At 46.4% G+C, this 17,045-nt stretch overlaps 1 protein-coding gene across 1 annotated transcript; it reads right to left on the minus strand.

Moving 5' to 3' along the window:
• Positions 1 to 282: 282 nt before the first annotated feature.
• On the minus strand, positions 283 to 16,733 carry pak1ip1 (PAK1 interacting protein 1). The gene is made up of 10 exons (XM_029706016.1): positions 16,407 to 16,733; positions 11,132 to 11,294; positions 9,924 to 10,044; positions 6,424 to 6,498; positions 6,270 to 6,322; positions 6,006 to 6,151; positions 5,068 to 5,165; positions 4,819 to 4,915; positions 2,941 to 3,070; positions 283 to 1,298 (listed from the first exon to the last, which is right to left on the minus strand). The coding sequence occupies exons 1-10, from the start codon at positions 16,482 to 16,484 to the stop codon at positions 1,168 to 1,170; spliced, it is 1,092 nt and encodes a 363-aa protein (XP_029561876.1). The 5' UTR covers positions 16,485 to 16,733; the 3' UTR covers positions 283 to 1,167.
• Positions 16,734 to 17,045: the final 312 nt, after the last annotated feature.

Below are 17,045 nucleotides of genomic sequence, written 5' to 3' on the forward strand. Positions count from 1 at the left end.
TATCCAGCGACTTCACACAGCCATTGAAGAGGAGTGGGACAACATTCCACAGGCCACAATCAGCAGCCTGATCAACTCTATGTGAAGGAGATGTGTCGCGCTGCATGAGGAAAATGGTGGACACACCAGATACGGACTGGTTTTCTGATCCATGCCCCTACTTATAAAATATATCTGTGACCAACAGAAGTACATCTATATTCCCAGTCATGTGAAATCCATAGATTAGGACCTAATTAATTGATTTCAATTGACTGATATGAACTGTAACTCAGTAAAATCTTAGAAATTGTTGCATGTTGCATTTATTTTTGTTCAGTAAAAATAAAGGACCAAAAGACAATGCACTCTCTCCCTCGTGTTCTTAGACAATCCAACTCCCATCCACTCGCCTACAGAATAAGCTATTTTCACTTTGTATTAAAACTCATTTTCATTGTTATGTTTTGATAGGAAAATGTAGATTGATAGGAGTCCATTGTCATCATCAGTTTGATAATATGCATAGATAACGCGACAACAACAGACAGTACAAGGTCATACAAGCCGTTTATAAAGTAGGTCTGTCACCACCACCTAGTGGCCAAATGTCATTGTCACGTAGATCTATAAAGACCACATTATATACAAAATCTCCACACCAAAAATACCAGCCTGGTCTCAGACTAGACGTAACATAGTATATGTAAATCCGGGACACTCAAGTTAGTATTATATGTTACGTTTTGGTATGGTTACATAAGACGGATCGTTACTTAAGGCAAAAAACAAAAGTAGGGTGGTTGATCAGGGTAAATGGCTGGGCATATAACGCAAACATCTAGTAACCCAAAGGTTGTGAGTCAATCTCATCCTAGACAACGTTAGCAACTGCTTTCTAACTATTTAGCATGTTAGCTAACCCTAAGCCTTTCAGCTAAACCTTGCCCTAACCGCTAGGCTAGCTAACATTAGCCACCTAGCTAGAATGTAACATATCGTTTATTTAGCAAATTCATAACATATAATACGACTCGTAACATATAAAAAAATGGGTGATGGACATCCACAAATTAATACATACCATACGAAACATATACTAAATTGTGCATCTCGGATTTACGTATAGAATAATACAAAATGACCTGACACCAGGTTGAAAATACAATTTAAAAAAATATTTATTTATTAAGTTTTCAGCTTTTTTTTCCCACCATCTTTTTTCTTCTTGGGTGAAGCACCTTCCTCTTGGACCACTTCTACAGTCGAGATCCTGACCCTCTTCCTCTTCCTCTCAAGCTCCAGTACATCCTTGGCGTCTGTTGGGGATGAAGGAAAACAACCACATGATATTGTCATGCTATATTGTCAAAAAGAAAAATGCATTTAAAAGCACTAAAATATTTTTTTGTACATCACTTTCTATAAAAAAAAGAGACCTTAATGTTAAGGCTAGCAGGGCTCCTCCACCCAGTAGGACCAAGCCATATTAAGGCTAGCAGGGCTCCTCCACCCAGTAGGACCGAGCCATATTAAGGCTAGCAGGGCTCCTCCACCCAGTAGGACCGAGCCATATTAAGGCTAGCAGGGCTCCTCCACCCAGTAGGACCGAGCCATATTAAGACTAGCAGGGCTCCTCCACCCAGTAGGACCGAGCCATATTAAGGCTAGCAGGGCTCCTCCACCCAGTAGGACCAAGCCATATTAAGACTAGCAGGGCTCCTCCACCCAGTAGGACCGAGCCATATTAAGGCTAGCAGGGCTCCTCCACCCAGTAGGACCAAGCCATATTAAGACTAGCAGGGCTCCTCCACCCAGTAGGACCGAGCCATATTAAGGCTAGCAGGGCTCCTCCACCCAGTAGGACCGAGCCATATTAAGGCTAGCAGGGCTCCTCCACCCAGTAGGACCAAGCCATATTAAGACTAGCAGGGCTCCTCCACCCAGTAGGACCGAGCCATATTAAGGCTAGCAGGGCTCCTCCACCCAAGCCATATTAAGGCTAGCAGGGCTCCTCCACCCAGTAGGACCGAGCCATATTAAGGCTAGCAGGGCTCCTCCACCCAGTAGGACCGAGCCATATTAAGGCTAGCAGGGCTCCTCCACCCAGTAGGACCAAGCCATATTAAGGCTAGCAGGGCTCCTCCACCCAGTAGACTGGGTTCTATGGGGTGTGCATCCAATGCGTATCTTAGACACATGGGCTCTGATACTTTTTAGTTTGAAATGAGTCGGTGTGATTAACACATTTATTTTCATTCTAAATTAAAATGTGCTGCTGATGGAGATCATGAACTGGACCCCGCCCCCCGAGCTGGACCCCGCCCCCCGAGCTGGACCCCGCCCCCCGAGCTGGACCCCGCCCCCCGAGCTGGACCCGTCTCTCTCTGTGTAAATTATGTATATGGTGTACAGTGCCTTCAGAAAGTATTCACACGAATGGATTAAAATTAATAAAATTAAGATTTTGTGCTACTGGCTTTCACAGAATACCACACGTCAAAGTGGAATTATGTTAAAGACATTTTTACAAATTAATAAAAAATGAAAATCTGAAATCTCTTGAGTCAATAATTATTCAACCCCTTTGTTATGGCAAGGAGCCTAAATAAATTCAGGAGTAGAAATCTGCTTTAGTCACATACGTTGTTATTTGATTTAACTAGGCAAATCAGTTAAGAACAAATTCTTATTTACAATGACGGCCTACACCGGCCAAACCCAGACGACGCTGGGCCAACTGTGGACGAGTCTTTTATCAGTTTGAGTCGCAGCCCGCGTCATGGAAAGAGGTGTTCTTACGGTTTTGTACACGTTGCACATTGGAGTTGCTTACCAAGACGACACTGAATGTTCCTGAGTGACAGTTTTGACATAAATTGGCTTATAAATCTACGGCAAGACTTGAAAATAGCTGTGAAGCAATGATCAACAACCAACTTGAATTAGACAGTCCAGTACCGTGAGAGGTGGTAGGTTCCGTTTTGACCTCCGGGAGAGGCTCCTGTAGAGTGGTGGGCTTCCACACGGCCAGACAGGTTAACCTAGCTGTTGTATTCACCTTCCCCAGGAGGACCGGAGGCTCCAAGGACTGGAACACAACAGACAACCACCGGATCACATACAAAGAGAACACACAGTAATTAGTGCCGTCGTGGTCAACTCTTGGAATCGTCACGGTTACTTAAGACTAGCGGCGGCGACAGACAACAATGACTATAGATGACGTCACTGACGAATAATACAATGACGTCGTCATTAGAGCAACGTTAATGTTCTTCAACCCTGGAAACCCCCTTTCTAGTCCTACCAGAGACGGTGTGTAAATGCTTGGTCTCGTCCTACCAGAGATGGTGTATAAATGCTTGGTCTCGTCCTACCAGAGACGGTGTATAAATGCTTGGTCTAGTCCTACCAGAGACAGTGTATAAATGCTTGGTCTCGTCCTACCAGAGACGGTGTATAAATGCTTGGTCTAGTCCTACCAGAGATGGTGTATAAATGCTTGGTCTCGTCCTACCAGAGACGGTGTATAAATGCTTGGTCTCGTCCTACCAGAGACGGTGTGTAAATGCTTGGTCTAGTCCTACCAGAGACGGTGTGTAAATGCTTGGTCTAGTCCTACCAGAGATGGTGTATAAATGCTTGGTCTCGTCCTACCAGAGACGGTGTATAAATGCTTGGTCTAGTCCTACCAGAGACGGTGTATAAATGCTTGGTCTAGTCCTACCAGAGACGGTGTATAAATGCTTGGTCTCGTCCTACCAGAGACGGTGTATAAATGCTTGGTCTCGTCCTACCAGAGACGGTGTGTAAATGCTTGGTCTAGTCCTACCAGAGACGGTGTGTAAATGCTTGGTCTAGTCCTACCAGAGACGGTGTGTAAATGCTTGGTCTAGTCCTACCAGAGACGGTGTGTAAATGCTTGGTCTAGTCCTACCAGAGACGGTGTATAAATACTTGGTCTAGTCCTACCAGAGACGGTGTATAAATGCTTGGTCTCGTCCTACCAGAGACGGTGTATAAATGCTTGGTCTCGTCCTACCAGAGACGGTGTATAAATGCTTGGTCTAGTCCTACCAGAGACGGTGTATAAATGCTTGGTCTCGTCCTACCAGAGACAGTGTATAAATGCTTGGTCTCGTCCTACCAGAGACGGTGTGTAAATACTTGGTCTAGTCCTACCAGAGACGGTGTATAAATGCTTGGTCTCGTCCTACCAGAGACAGTGTATAAATGCTTGGTCTAGTCCTACCAGAGACGGTGTGTAAATGCTTGGTCTCGTCCTACCAGAGACAGTGTATAAATACTTGGTCTAGTCCTACCAGAGACGGTGTATAAATGCTTGGTCTCGTCCTACCAGAGACGGTGTATAAATGCTTGGTCTCGTCCTACCAGAGACGGTGTATAAATGCTTGGTCTAGTCCTACCAGAGACGGTGTATAAATGCTTGGTCTCGTCCTACCAGAGACAGTGTATAAATGCTTGGTCTAGTCCTACCAGAGACGGTGTGTAAATGCTTGGTCTAGTCCTACCAGAGACGGTGTATAAATGCTTGGTCTAGTCCTACCAGAGACGGTGTATAAATGCTTGGTCTCGTCCTACCAGAGACGGTGTATAAATGCTTGGTCTCGTCCTACCAGAGACGGTGTATAAATGCTTGGTCTAGTCCTACCAGAGACGGTGTATAAATGCTTGGTCTAGTCCTACAGGGCTCTCGTGGAAGACCCCTTGGTCTCAATGGGACACCCCTGCCTAAATAAAATACAAATTCCACCGAAAGGCCATTGAGGGCCACAGTGAACGACAGCCGAGGACAGGTAGACAGGTGGTACATACCTCAAGGTTAAGTTTCCACATTTTGATGAAGCCATCGTTTGATGCTGTCACCAGAACACAGAAGTCCTCCATGGTGAAACTGTCCACTGATTTCACCCTGCCAGGAGGTAAAAGACAATATTCTTCACAACTTTTCACAAAAATGCCAAGAAAACATCCAAGAATTCTATTAAAATCATACAATTAGTGTACATAAAATGATTACAGGAAGGAAAGGAGCGAAACTATAGATTATTCAATTCTACGTACCTGGTTTCATGAGCCTCAAACTCACAGAGCACCTTCTGAGTGTTGAGGTCACACAGCCTGACCGTCTCGTCGTCCCCGGCTACGGCCAGGATGGAATTCTGATGACAAACAAACCAGTCACTCCATACAGAGGGATAAGAACATTTAAAACGGCTACTTGCAGAAGGATAAAGGTTGCTTCCCTTCTCAAATCTCATATTCATCCATCCGTTTTCTTTACTGTTCTGCGTGTATGTGTGTTCTACTGTGCATTTACCTAGAGTGTAGTGTAGTGCAGTGTGTATCAAGTCCAGTGACCACCATTAACCTGCATCTTGACTGTCACAAATATACCATGTGTATTAAGCATTACTCTTAATATTGCTCACCATTGTGTTGATCATCCTGAACTAAATGTAAAACTTTAGTGATCTTACATTATCCTTTAAGCCCCAGAACCCCAGCCTTCTCGGTAAGAGCCCCAGAACCCCAGCCTTCTCGGTAAGAGCCCCAGAACCCCAGCCTTCTCAGTAAGAGCCCCAGAACCCCAGCCTTCTCAGTAAGAGCCCCAGAACCCCAGCCTTCTCAGTAAGAGCCCCAGAACCCCAGCCTTCTCGGTAAGAGCCCCAGAACCCCAGCCTTCTCGATAAGAGCCCCAGAACCCCAGCCTTCTCGATAAGAGCCCCAGAACCCCAGCCTTCTCGATAAGAGCCCCAGAACCCCAGCCTTCTCGGTAAGAGCCCCAGAACCCCAGCCTTCTCGGTTAGAGCCCCAGCCTTCTCGGTTAGAGCCCCAGAACCCCAGCCTTCTCGGTAAGAGCCCCAGAACCCCAGCCTTCTTGGTTAGAGCCCAGAACCCCAGCCTTCTCGGTTAGGGGTGGAACAAAGATCTGCACATTCCCATGACCCTAGAGTTGGAGACCAGAACCCCAGCCTTCTCGGTTAGAGCCCAGAACTCACAGTGAGGAACTTGATGGATGAAATCCTCTTGGGGTTGATGATGGTTGATGTCAGAGTCGCTGTTTCCAGGTTATAAACGTCCACCTTGTCGCTGACCACTACCACATACTTATCCCCCTCAGGAGACCACTTCACTATCACCGCATCTAGGGGAGAGAGAGTTAGAGTTAAAGATAAAAAAAAAATAGCCATGATTATTTTACAAATACAAAAATGTGTCAAATACTGAAGCATGTGTAAAGGTCAGATGGAGCGATATCTTACTCTGTTTTATGTTTTTGATGAAAGCCGATCTTCCGTCGATTAGATTCCACGTTCTGCAACAACAACAAAAAACTGTCAGTCAACTTTAGTTCCTAGAGAATGTTTTGAAACACCTACAACAAGAACCAAAATGTCCTCAAAACAGAAAGCCAACCTGAGTGTCTTGTCTGTGCCGACAGTCAGGGCCAGTTTCCCTGAGGGATGGACGGACAGTGACGTAACTTGACCTCTTGAGGAGAAGAAATAAAACATGTACGTTAGTGCTGGGGTGGAACAAAGATCTGCACATTCCCATGACCCTAGAGTTGGAGACCATAATGGATCAACGTGTAAATCCTGTTAGTCAGTAGGTTTCCATCCAATTTTCATGCAATAGTATCTGCATTATAAATACACTGAACTAGAATATAAAACGCAACATGTAAAGTGTTGGTTCCATGTTTCATGATGAAATAAAAGATCCCAGAAATGTTCCATACAGCACAAAAAAGCTTATTTCTCTCAAATTTTATACACAATTTTTTTTACATCCCTGTTAGTAAACATTTATCCTTTGCCAAGATAATCCATCCACCTGACAGGTGTGGCATATTAAGAAGCTGATTAAACAGCATGATCATTACACAGGTGCACCTTGTGCTGGGGACAATAAAAGGGTATTCTAAAATGTGCAGTTTTGTCACACAACACAATGGCAACAGATGTTTTGAGGGAGCATGTAATTGTCATGCTGACTGCAGGAATGTCCACCAGAGCTGTTGCCAGATAATTGAATAGTAATTTCTCTACTGTAAGCCGCCTCCAACGTTGTTTTAGAGTATTTGGCAGTACGTCCAGCCGGCCTCACAACCGCAGACCACGTGTATGGCGTCGTGTGGATTAGCGGTTTGCTGATGTCAACGTTGTGAACAGACTGCCCCATGGTGGTGATGGGGTTATGGTATGGGCAAGCATAAGCTACGGACAAACACAATTGCATTTTAAATCGACGGCAATTTGAATGCTCAGAGATACCGTGATGAGATCCTGAGGCCCATTGTCGTGCCATTCATCCGCCGCCATCACCTCATGTTTCAGCATGATAAGGTACAGCCCCACATCACAAGGATCGGTACACAATTCCTGGAAGCTAAAAATGTCCCAGTTCTTCCATGGCCTGCCTACTCACCAGACATGTCACCCATTTAGCATGTTTGGGATGCTCTGGATCAACGTGCACAACAGCGTGTTCCAGGTCCTGCCAATATCCAGCGACTTGACACAGTCATTGAAGAGGAGTGGGACAACATTCCACAGGCCACAATCAACAGCCTGATCAACTCTATGTGAAGGAGATGTGTCGCGCTGCATGAGGCAAATGGTCACACCAGATACGGACTGGTTTTCTGATCCACGCCCCTACCTTTCTTTTTAAGGTATCTGTGACCAACAGATGCGTATCTGTATTCCCAGTCATGTGAAATCCATAGATTAATTTCTTTCAATTGACTGCTTTCCTTATATGAACTGTAACTCAGTAAAATATTTGAAATTGTGGCATGTTGCGTTTATATTTCTGTTCAGTATAAATTGGCATTTCCTCACAAGAGGTGTGCTTCCATCAAACTGACTTGGTGCACATAAAAAAAAAGCACAGAAATAATTTTCATGTACTGACTAAAAAAAACATGAGTTTAATACGTTTCCATTGCATTTTCCACAAACGGTTGTGATAAATGGCAAACTTGACCAATGTGGTTTTCACGCATGGTCTCTAGACAACAATTTGCTTGTTCATTTGACACTGGTTAGGTTATATGATGAGATGGACAAGATTACCTGGCAGCTAAACACCGATCATCATGTCACTCGTGTACAAACAAAGACCCTCTATATTTACTGGAAAGGAGCATCAAGCCCATCGTCGTCGCTCACCGCCCTGTAGCCTCACACTGGGCCTGCTCTTCCAAGTCGCAGTGGGAGGACCACACGACATACCACCGGCTGACTGCTGCACATTTACCTCCACATGATGGTTATTCGATCAACAATTGCGCAAAAAATAGTTTCCACCGCAATTCTTCACATAATTAAATTGTACTGATACACAACAAAAAAAAAGATCCCACCAACTCGAACAAACAAAATTGTCTGTCAATATTTATCAAATTGGATTGACACTCCATGTTTCCAGCCTACCAGATGGGCTAAATGCCTTTTGTGCTCGCTTTGAGGGAAGCAACACTAAAGCATATATGAGAGCACCAGCTGTTCCGGACGACTGTGTGATCACGCTCGCCGTAGCTTTTAAACAGATCAACTTTCACAAGGCCACGGTACAGGACGGATTACCAGAACGTTACTCAGAGCATGCGCGGACCAACTGGCAAGTGTCTTCACTGACATTTTCAACCTCTCCCTGACTGAGTCTGTAATACCTACATGTTTCAAGCAGACCACCACAGTCCCTTTGCCCAAGAACACTAAGGTGACCTGCCTAAATGACTACCGACCCGTAGCACTCAGTAGCCATGAAGTGCTTTGAAAGGCTGGTTATGGTTCACATCAACACCATCATCCCGGAAAACCTAGACCCACTCCAATTCACATACCGCCCAAACAGATCCACAGCTAAGGACACTGGGACTAAACACCCCCTGCAACTGTACATCCTGACAGTTTCGCGTTCCTTGATGTCCACATCACCAACAAACTATCACGGTCATAACACACCAAGAAAGTCGTGAAGAGGCCATGACAACACCTTTTCCCCCCTCAGGAGGCTGAAAAGATTTGGCATGGGTCCCCAGATGTTCAAAAAGTTCTAGAGCTGCACCATCGAGAGCATCCTGACCGGTTGCATCACCTCCTGGTATGGCAACTGCTCGGCATCTGACCATAAGGCGTTACAGAGGGTAGTGTGTACGGCCCAGTACATCGCTGGGGCTAAGCTGCCTAACATCCAGGACCTCTATACCAGGCGGTGTCAGACTCCAGTCACCCAAGTCAAGTTATAGACTGTTCCCTCTGCTACCGCTAAGGCAAACGGTACCGGAGCTTCAAGTCTAGGTCCAAAAGGCTCCTTAACAGCTTCTACCCCCACAAGCTATAAGACTGCTAAATAATTAATCAAATGGCCAGCGGACTTTTTGCATTGACAATTAACCCCCTTTGTTTTTACACTTCTGCCATTTATTATCTATGCATAGTCACTCTAGCCCTACCTACATGTACAAATGACCTCGACTAACCTGTACACCTGCACATAGCCTCGTTATTTTATTGTGTTACTTTTGTTTATTTAGTTAATAACCAAGTGCACTGTTGGTTAAGGGCTTGTCTACACAGACCTGTTGTATTACGGCCCATGTGACAAATAAAATATCATTTGACTTGTGATTATTATTTATTTTATATGTCATGACTTTACACACATGAAAAAAAGGAAAAAAAGGAAACGTGCTTAGTTTGACAATATATTGTGAATCATGTGTCAGTGGGGCTGCAAAATTCCTGTAACTTTCCCAAAACTCAGAGGTTTTCCAGAAATCCCAGTTGGAAGATTCCAAGCAGACATCCGCAATCTTCCAACCAGGATTTCTGGAAAACCTAAGCACTTTTGGGAGTTACCAGAATTTTGCAACCCTAATCATTATTGACAGAGTGACAACTTACTTGTGTGCTCTGATGGACTTAAGACACTCCCAGTTCCTGGTGCTCCAAACACACAGCAGCCCGTCCTGTCCTCCACTCAGCAGGTGGGAGGTGCCATAGAACTCCAGACAGGAAATGGTACCTGAACAACGATCAAAACAACGAAACGTGGCGGTCAGGGGTACTAAAATCTTCTTACAGCAGCCACAACAACTTAGGGTGACAATATTTCAACCGATATTAGTAGCTTACCATGCCTAAAGACCACAGGCCACGCAATAATGTTGTTGACCATGTCAGTGACTTAATCATGTCGAAGGAATAGACAGTCAAAACGTAGCCATTGCAGTCATAAATGAATGGTGGATGAAATTAGTGAGGTATCTTCAAGATTGTCAGATTGGGACCCGATTGTTGCTGTAGCAGGTGAGATTCTGCAGCTCTCAAAACCTAAACATCAGTAGAATGAATTCCAAAAAGTGGTTTTCCAGAACTTACCGTCACGATGCAGCAACATTTCTCTATGCTCTTTCACTTACAAAAATGTTTTTCCCCTATTGGAGTAAATGGTTTCCATTGCTAAACGTTTTGATACAGTGTTCGACTAATGAATACACCCGACGCAGCAGAGCTCCACGTTCTATCCCTCTTCTTCATGTCATATCTCTTACTGTTGTGATGCAGCAGAGCTCCACGTTCTATCCCTCTTCTCCATGTCATATCTCTTACCGTCGTGATGCAGCAGAGCTCCATGTCATATCTCTTACCGTCGTGATGCAGCAGAGCTCCATGTCATATCTCTTACCGTCGTGATGCAGCAGAGCTCCATGTCATATCTCTTACCATCGTGATGCAGCAGAGCTCCATGTCATATCTCTTACCGTCGTGATGCAGCAGAGCTCCATGTTCTATCCCTCTTCTTCATGTAATATCTCTTACCGTCGTGATGCAGCAGAGCTCCATGTTCTATCCCTCTTCTCCATGTCATATCTCTTACTGTTGTGATGCAGCAGAGCTCCATGTTCTATCCCTCTTCTTCATGTAATATCTCTTACCGTCGTGATGCAGCAGAGCTCCATGTTCTATCATTCTTCTTCATGTCATATCTCTTACCGTCGTGATGCAGCAGAGCTCCATGTTCTATCCCTCTTCTCCATGTCATATCTCTTACCGTTGTGATGCAGCAGAGCTCCATGTTCTATCCCTCTTCTCCATGTCATATCTCTTACCGTCGTGATGCAGCAGAGCTCCATGTTCTATCCTCTTCTTCATGTCGTAGATCTGGATGGTCTCGTCTCTGCTTCCCGTAGCGATATACCTCTCGCTGGTGGCCACCGCGGACACTGAGGCAGTGTGGGCATGGTGGGTGAAGTCTGCCGTGGCTGTCCACTCCTGCAGATAGACAACACAGCGTGAGACCTGCTTCCAAACATCTGTCAATGAGGTTTGATCAATAGAGGCAATAAAGGTAATTATATTAGCAGTTTAGCGATGGTAGCTAACGTCTTTATCAAAGGGGCAATAGAGTGATGAAGAACATTACCATCAGTTCACAGTGAGTTTGGGTTAAGCTGAAGAACTGTTTGAAGATCAACACTCCCCCAATGTTACTGGAGGAGTCCCACCAACCTCACCCCACTAGCTAGCTAGCAGGGTGGGGTAGGTTACAGCCAACACCATCCTAGCTAGCTAGCAGGGTGGGGTAGGTTACAGCCAACACCAACACCATCCTAGCTAGCTAGCAGGGTGGGGTAGGTTACAGCCAACACCAACACCATCCTAGCTAGCTAGCAGGGTGGGGTAGGTTACAGCCAACACCAACACCATCCTAGCTAGCTAGCAGGGTGGGGTAGGTTACAGCCAACACCAACACCATCCTAGCTAGCTAGCAGGGTGGGGTAGGTTACAGCCACACCAACACCATCCTAGCTAGCTAGCAGGGTGGGGTAGGTTACAGCCACACCAACACCATCCTAGCTAGCTAGCAGGGTGGGGTAGGTTACAGCCACACCAACACCATCCTAGCTAGCTAGCAGGGTGAGGTAGGTTACAGCCAACACCATCCTAGCTAGCTAGCAGGGTGAGGTAGGTTACAGCCAACACCATCCTAGCTAGCTAGCAGGGTGAGGTAGGTTACAGCCACACCAACACCATCCTAGCTAGCTAGCAGGGTGAGGTAGGTTACAGCCACACCAACACCATCCTAGCTAGCTAGCAGGGTGAGGTAGGTTACAGCCACACCAACACCATCCTAGCTAGCTAGCAGGGTGAGGTAGGTTACAGCCAACACCATCCTAGCTAGCTAGCAGGGTGAGGTAGGTTACAGCCAACACCATCCTAGCTAGCTAGCAGGGTGGGGTAGGTTACAGCCACACCAACACCATCCTAGCTAGCTAGCAGGGTGGGGTAGGTTACAGCCACACCAACACCATCCTAGCTAGCTAGCAGGGTGAGGTAGGTTACAGCCAACACCATCCTAGCTAGCTAGCAGGGTGAGGTAGGTTAAGCCACACCAACACCATCCTAGCTAGCTAGCAGGGTGAGGTAGGTTACAGCCACACCATCCTAGCTAGCTAGCAGGGTGAGGTAGGTTACAGCCACACCAACACCATCCTAGCTAGCTAACAGGGTGAGGTAGGTTACAGCCAACACCATCCTAGCTAGCTAGCAGGGTGGGGTAGGTTACAGCCAACACCAACACCATCCTAGCTAGCTAGCAGGGTGGGGTAGGTTACAGCCAACACCAACACCATCCTAGCTAGCTAGCAGGGTGGGGTAGGTTACAGCCACACCAACACCATCCTAGCTAGCTAGCAGGGTGGGGTAGGTTACAGCCACACCAACACCATCCTAGCTAGCTAGCAGGGTGGGGTAGGTTACAGCCACACCAACACCATCCTAGCTAGCTAGCAGGGTGGGGTAGGTTACAGCCACACCAACACCTTCCTAGCTAGCTAGCAGGGTGAGGTAGGTTACAGCCAACACCATCCTAGCTAGCTAGCAGGGTGAGGTAGGTTACAGCCACACCATCCTAGCTAGCTAGCAGGGTGAGGTAGGTTACAGCCACACCATCCTAGCTAGCTAGCAGGGTGAGGTAGGTTACAGCCACACCAACACCATCCTAGCTTGCTAGCAGGGTGAGGTAGGTTACAGCCAACACCATCCTAGCTAGCTAGCAGGGTGAGGTAGGTTACAGCCACACCAACACCATCCTAGCTAGCTAGCAGGGTGGGGTAGGTTACAGCCACACCAACACCATCCTAGCTAGCTAGCAGGGTGAGGTAGGTTACAGCCAACACCATCCTAGCTAGCTAGCAGGGTGAGGTAGGTTACAGCCACACCATCCTAGCTAGCTAGCAGGGTGAGGTAGGTTACAGCCACACCAACACCATCCTAGCTAGCTAGCAGGATGAGGTAGGTTACAGCCACACCAACACCATCCTAGCTAGCTAGCAGGGTGAGGTAGGTTACAGCCACACCAACACCATCCTAGCTAGCTAGCAGGGTGGGGTAGGTTACAGCCACACCAACACCATCCTAGCTAGCTAGCAGGGTGAGGTAGGTTACAGCCACACCAACACCATCCTAGCTAGCTAGCAGGGTGAGGTAGGTTACAGCCACACCAACACCATCCTAGCTAGCTAGCAGGGTGGGGTAGGTTACAGCAACACCATCCTAGCTAGCTAGCAGGGTGGGGTAGGTTACACCAACACCATCCTAGCTAGCTAGCAGGGTGGGGTAGGTTACAGCCACACCAACACCATCCTAGCTAGCTAGCAGGGTGGGGTAGGTTACAGCCACACCAACACCATCCTAGCTAGCTAGCAGGGTGGGGTAGGTTACAGCCACACCAACACCTTCCTAGCTAGCTAGCAGGGTGAGGTAGGTTACAGCCAACACCATCCTAGCTAGCTAGCAGGGTGAGGTAGGTTACAGCCACACCATCCTAGCTAGCTAGCAGGGTGAGGTAGGTTACAGCCACACCATCCTAGCTAGCTAGCAGGGTGAGGTAGGTTACAGCCACACCAACACCATCCTAGCTTGCTAGCAGGGTGAGGTAGGTTACAGCCAACACCATCCTAGCTAGCTAGCAGGGTGAGGTAGATTACAGCCACACCAACACCATCCTAGCTAGCTAGCAGGGTGGGGTAGATTACAGCCACACCAACACCATCCTAGCTAGCTAGCAGGGTGAGGTAGGTTACAGCCAACACCATCCTAGCTAGCTAGCAGGGTGGGGTAGGTTACAGCCACACCAACACCATCCTAGCTAGCTAGCAGGGTGAGGTAGGTTACAGCCACACCAACACCATCCTAGCTAGCTAGCAGGGTGAGGTAGGTTACAGCCACACCAACACCATCCTAGCTAGCTAGCAGGGTGGGGTAGGTTACAGCAACACCATCCTAGCTAGCTAGCAGGGTGGGGTAGGTTACAGCCACACCAACACCATCCTAGCTAGCTAGCAGGGTGGGGTAGGTTACAGCCACACCAACACCATCCTAGCTAGCTAGCAGGGTGGGGTAGGTTACAGCCACACCAACACCTTCCTAGCTAGCTAGCAGGGTGAGGTAGGTTACAGCCAACACCATCCTAGCTAGCTAGCAGGGTGAGGTAGGTTACAGCCACACCATCCTAGCTAGCTAGCAGGGTGAGGTAGGTTACAGCCACACCATCCTAGCTAGCTAGCAGGGTGAGGTAGGTTACAGCCACACCAACACCATCCTAGCTTGCTAGCAGGGTGAGGTAGGTTACAGCCAACACCATCCTAGCTAGCTAGCAGGGTGAGGTAGGTTACAGCCACACCAACACCATCCTAGCTAGCTAGCAGGGTGGGGTAGGTTACAGCCACACCAACACCATCCTAGCTAGCTAGCAGGGTGAGGTAGGTTACAGCCAACACCATCCTAGCTAGCTAGCAGGGTGAGGTAGGTTACAGCCACACCATCCTAGCTAGCTAGCAGGGTGAGGTAGGTTACAGCCACACCATCCTAGCTAGCTAGCAGGGTGAGGTAGGTTACAGCCACACCAACACCATCCTAGCTAGCTAGCAGGGTGAGGTAGGTTACAGCCACACCAACACCATCCTAGCTAGCTAGCAGGATGAGGTAGGTTACAGCCACACCAACACCATCCTAGCTAGCTAGCAGGGTGAGGTAGGTTACAGCCACACCAACACCATCCTAGCTAGCTAGCAGGGTGGGGTAGGTTACAGCCACACCAACACCATCCTAGCTAGCTAGCAGGGTGGGGTAGGTTACAGCCACACCAACACCATCCTAGCTAGCTAGCAGGGTGGGGTAGGTTACAGCCACACCAACACCATCCTAGCTAGCTAGCAGGGTGAGGTAGGTTACAGCCACACCAACACCATCCTAGCTAGCTAGCAGGGTGGGGTAGGTTACAGCAACACCATCCTAGCTAGCTAGCAGGGTGGGGTAGGTTACAGCCACACCAACACCATCCGCACGAATTAGACTATAAAATAAATGAAATAATAAATAAAAGCCCCTGTCTTATTTAATTCGACTGTTTTGTGACCGTATGGAGCAGAACTCCGCCGAGGAGGTTAGAAGGGAGGACCTCCCTCCAACTTTCACTCCACTGGTCGCAAAAACAATGACTGACTGCTTAAACTGATTAAAATGCAACCATTATTGGGTTAAAAAATACACATGTACATTAGTTAAAAACACAATCCGTAAAGTGTAAATAATGAAGAGTAAGCAGCAGTTTGAGTCACATGAATTCTCTCAGTAGATATCAATAATAAATTATATCCGTATTGACCTGTAGGCTAAACCACTGCGGGTCGACATTACCAACCAAACTGTACTCAAGCTGGATAATCCTTGTTAACCAGACATTTTACATTTTACATTTTAGTCATTTAGGAGACGCTCTTATCCAGAGCGACTTACAGTAGTGAATGCATACATTTTATTTCATGCATTTTTGTATTATTTGTTTTTTGTACTGGCCACCCGTGGGAATCGAACCCACAACCCTGGCGTTGCAAACACCATGCTCTACCAACTGAGCTATTGGCAGTCGCACCATTGGAAGACATGGACTGTAGCCTCCTGCTCTTTTCCTCCTGAGATCACATTTGCAGTCATCATAGTGACTTATGGTCAGACTCGCTCAGGTGGAACAAACTTAATAAAACGTTTACCCCCTTTTTTCAATACTTATTTGAATGTCCTTGAGAAAACATTTTTAAAAAGTCTAAATAATTGTTTTCGCGAACATTCTTCATTTAAAATAAATCCTAGAAGTATTCGTTTACTTGTTGAAAAGTATTTGTAATCGTATTACAACTATGTTTTGCTGGTAATGTAACGGATTAGTTCGTTTCGTTGTCATCCGTTACATTACTCCCCCGACTCTGCTAACAAACGTTAATCGGTAACGCAAACGTAAACAGTATAGTTTGTCATATATACACAGGAGAATCAGGTATCAAAACAAAAAAAAAATCAATCTGAGTAACTAAAACAACATACCTGTTCACCCGTAGACAACCGGTAACCAAAGGCGATCTGCTCGTAACTACCAGCAATGAGTTTTATTACGGGCCCCATGCTGTCCTGACGAGAAGGCTCCAGTAGCTAGCAGGCTAACAAACAACCTTTCTCACGTGTTTCTGTTGAGATTATTCCGACTCTTGTCACCGGAGACAATAAAACCAGTATAGGGTAACTGTTAAAACTTACGTGTACAACATGAGCTAATAGTATTTTTAAACGAGCTAGAAAATATGATTTCGTGCATGAAAACACATGTCCCCACTTCAGAGTGACGGTACGCGCATGCGTGAGGGGTAATATTCACTTCCGAGGTCGACCTTCTGGGATTTCAAAATATAAGTCCAAATCATGTTGAGTGCGTCTCTTCTCAGTGATGTTTTACGCTGTCATGCAGTCATAATTTCGTTTACCTAAAAGTCAATCAGGCCTATAATAAAATCAGGCCTATAGTATATTGTGTCTATAATGAAATACAATAAATAGAATAAAAGATAATGAAGTGAATTTAATAAGAATTTTATTTTGTATTTTTTTATTTCACCTTTATTTAACCAGGTAGGCTAGTTGAGAAAAAGTTATTTTTACAACTGCGACTTGGCCAAGATAAAGCAAAGC

Source organism: Salmo trutta, chromosome 21 (assembly GCF_901001165.1).
Source record: "Salmo trutta chromosome 21, fSalTru1.1, whole genome shotgun sequence".
NCBI lineage: Eukaryota > Metazoa > Chordata > Actinopteri > Salmoniformes > Salmonidae > Salmo > Salmo trutta.

Excerpts from the sequence above, each read along its gene's own strand:
- pak1ip1 (XM_029706016.1), bottom strand. The coding sequence starts at position 16,484 with ATGGGGCCCGTAATAAAACTCATTGCTGGTAGTTACGAGCAGATCGCC. Across the intron at positions 6,152-6,269 it reads CATCAAAAACATAAAACAGA|ATGCGGTGATAGTGAAGTGG; the intron begins GTAAGATATCGC and ends TCTCTCCCCTAG. Across the intron at positions 3,071-4,818 it reads TGTGGAAACTTAACCTTGAG|TCCTTGGAGCCTCCGGTCCT; the intron begins GTATGTACCACC and ends GTTGTGTTCCAG.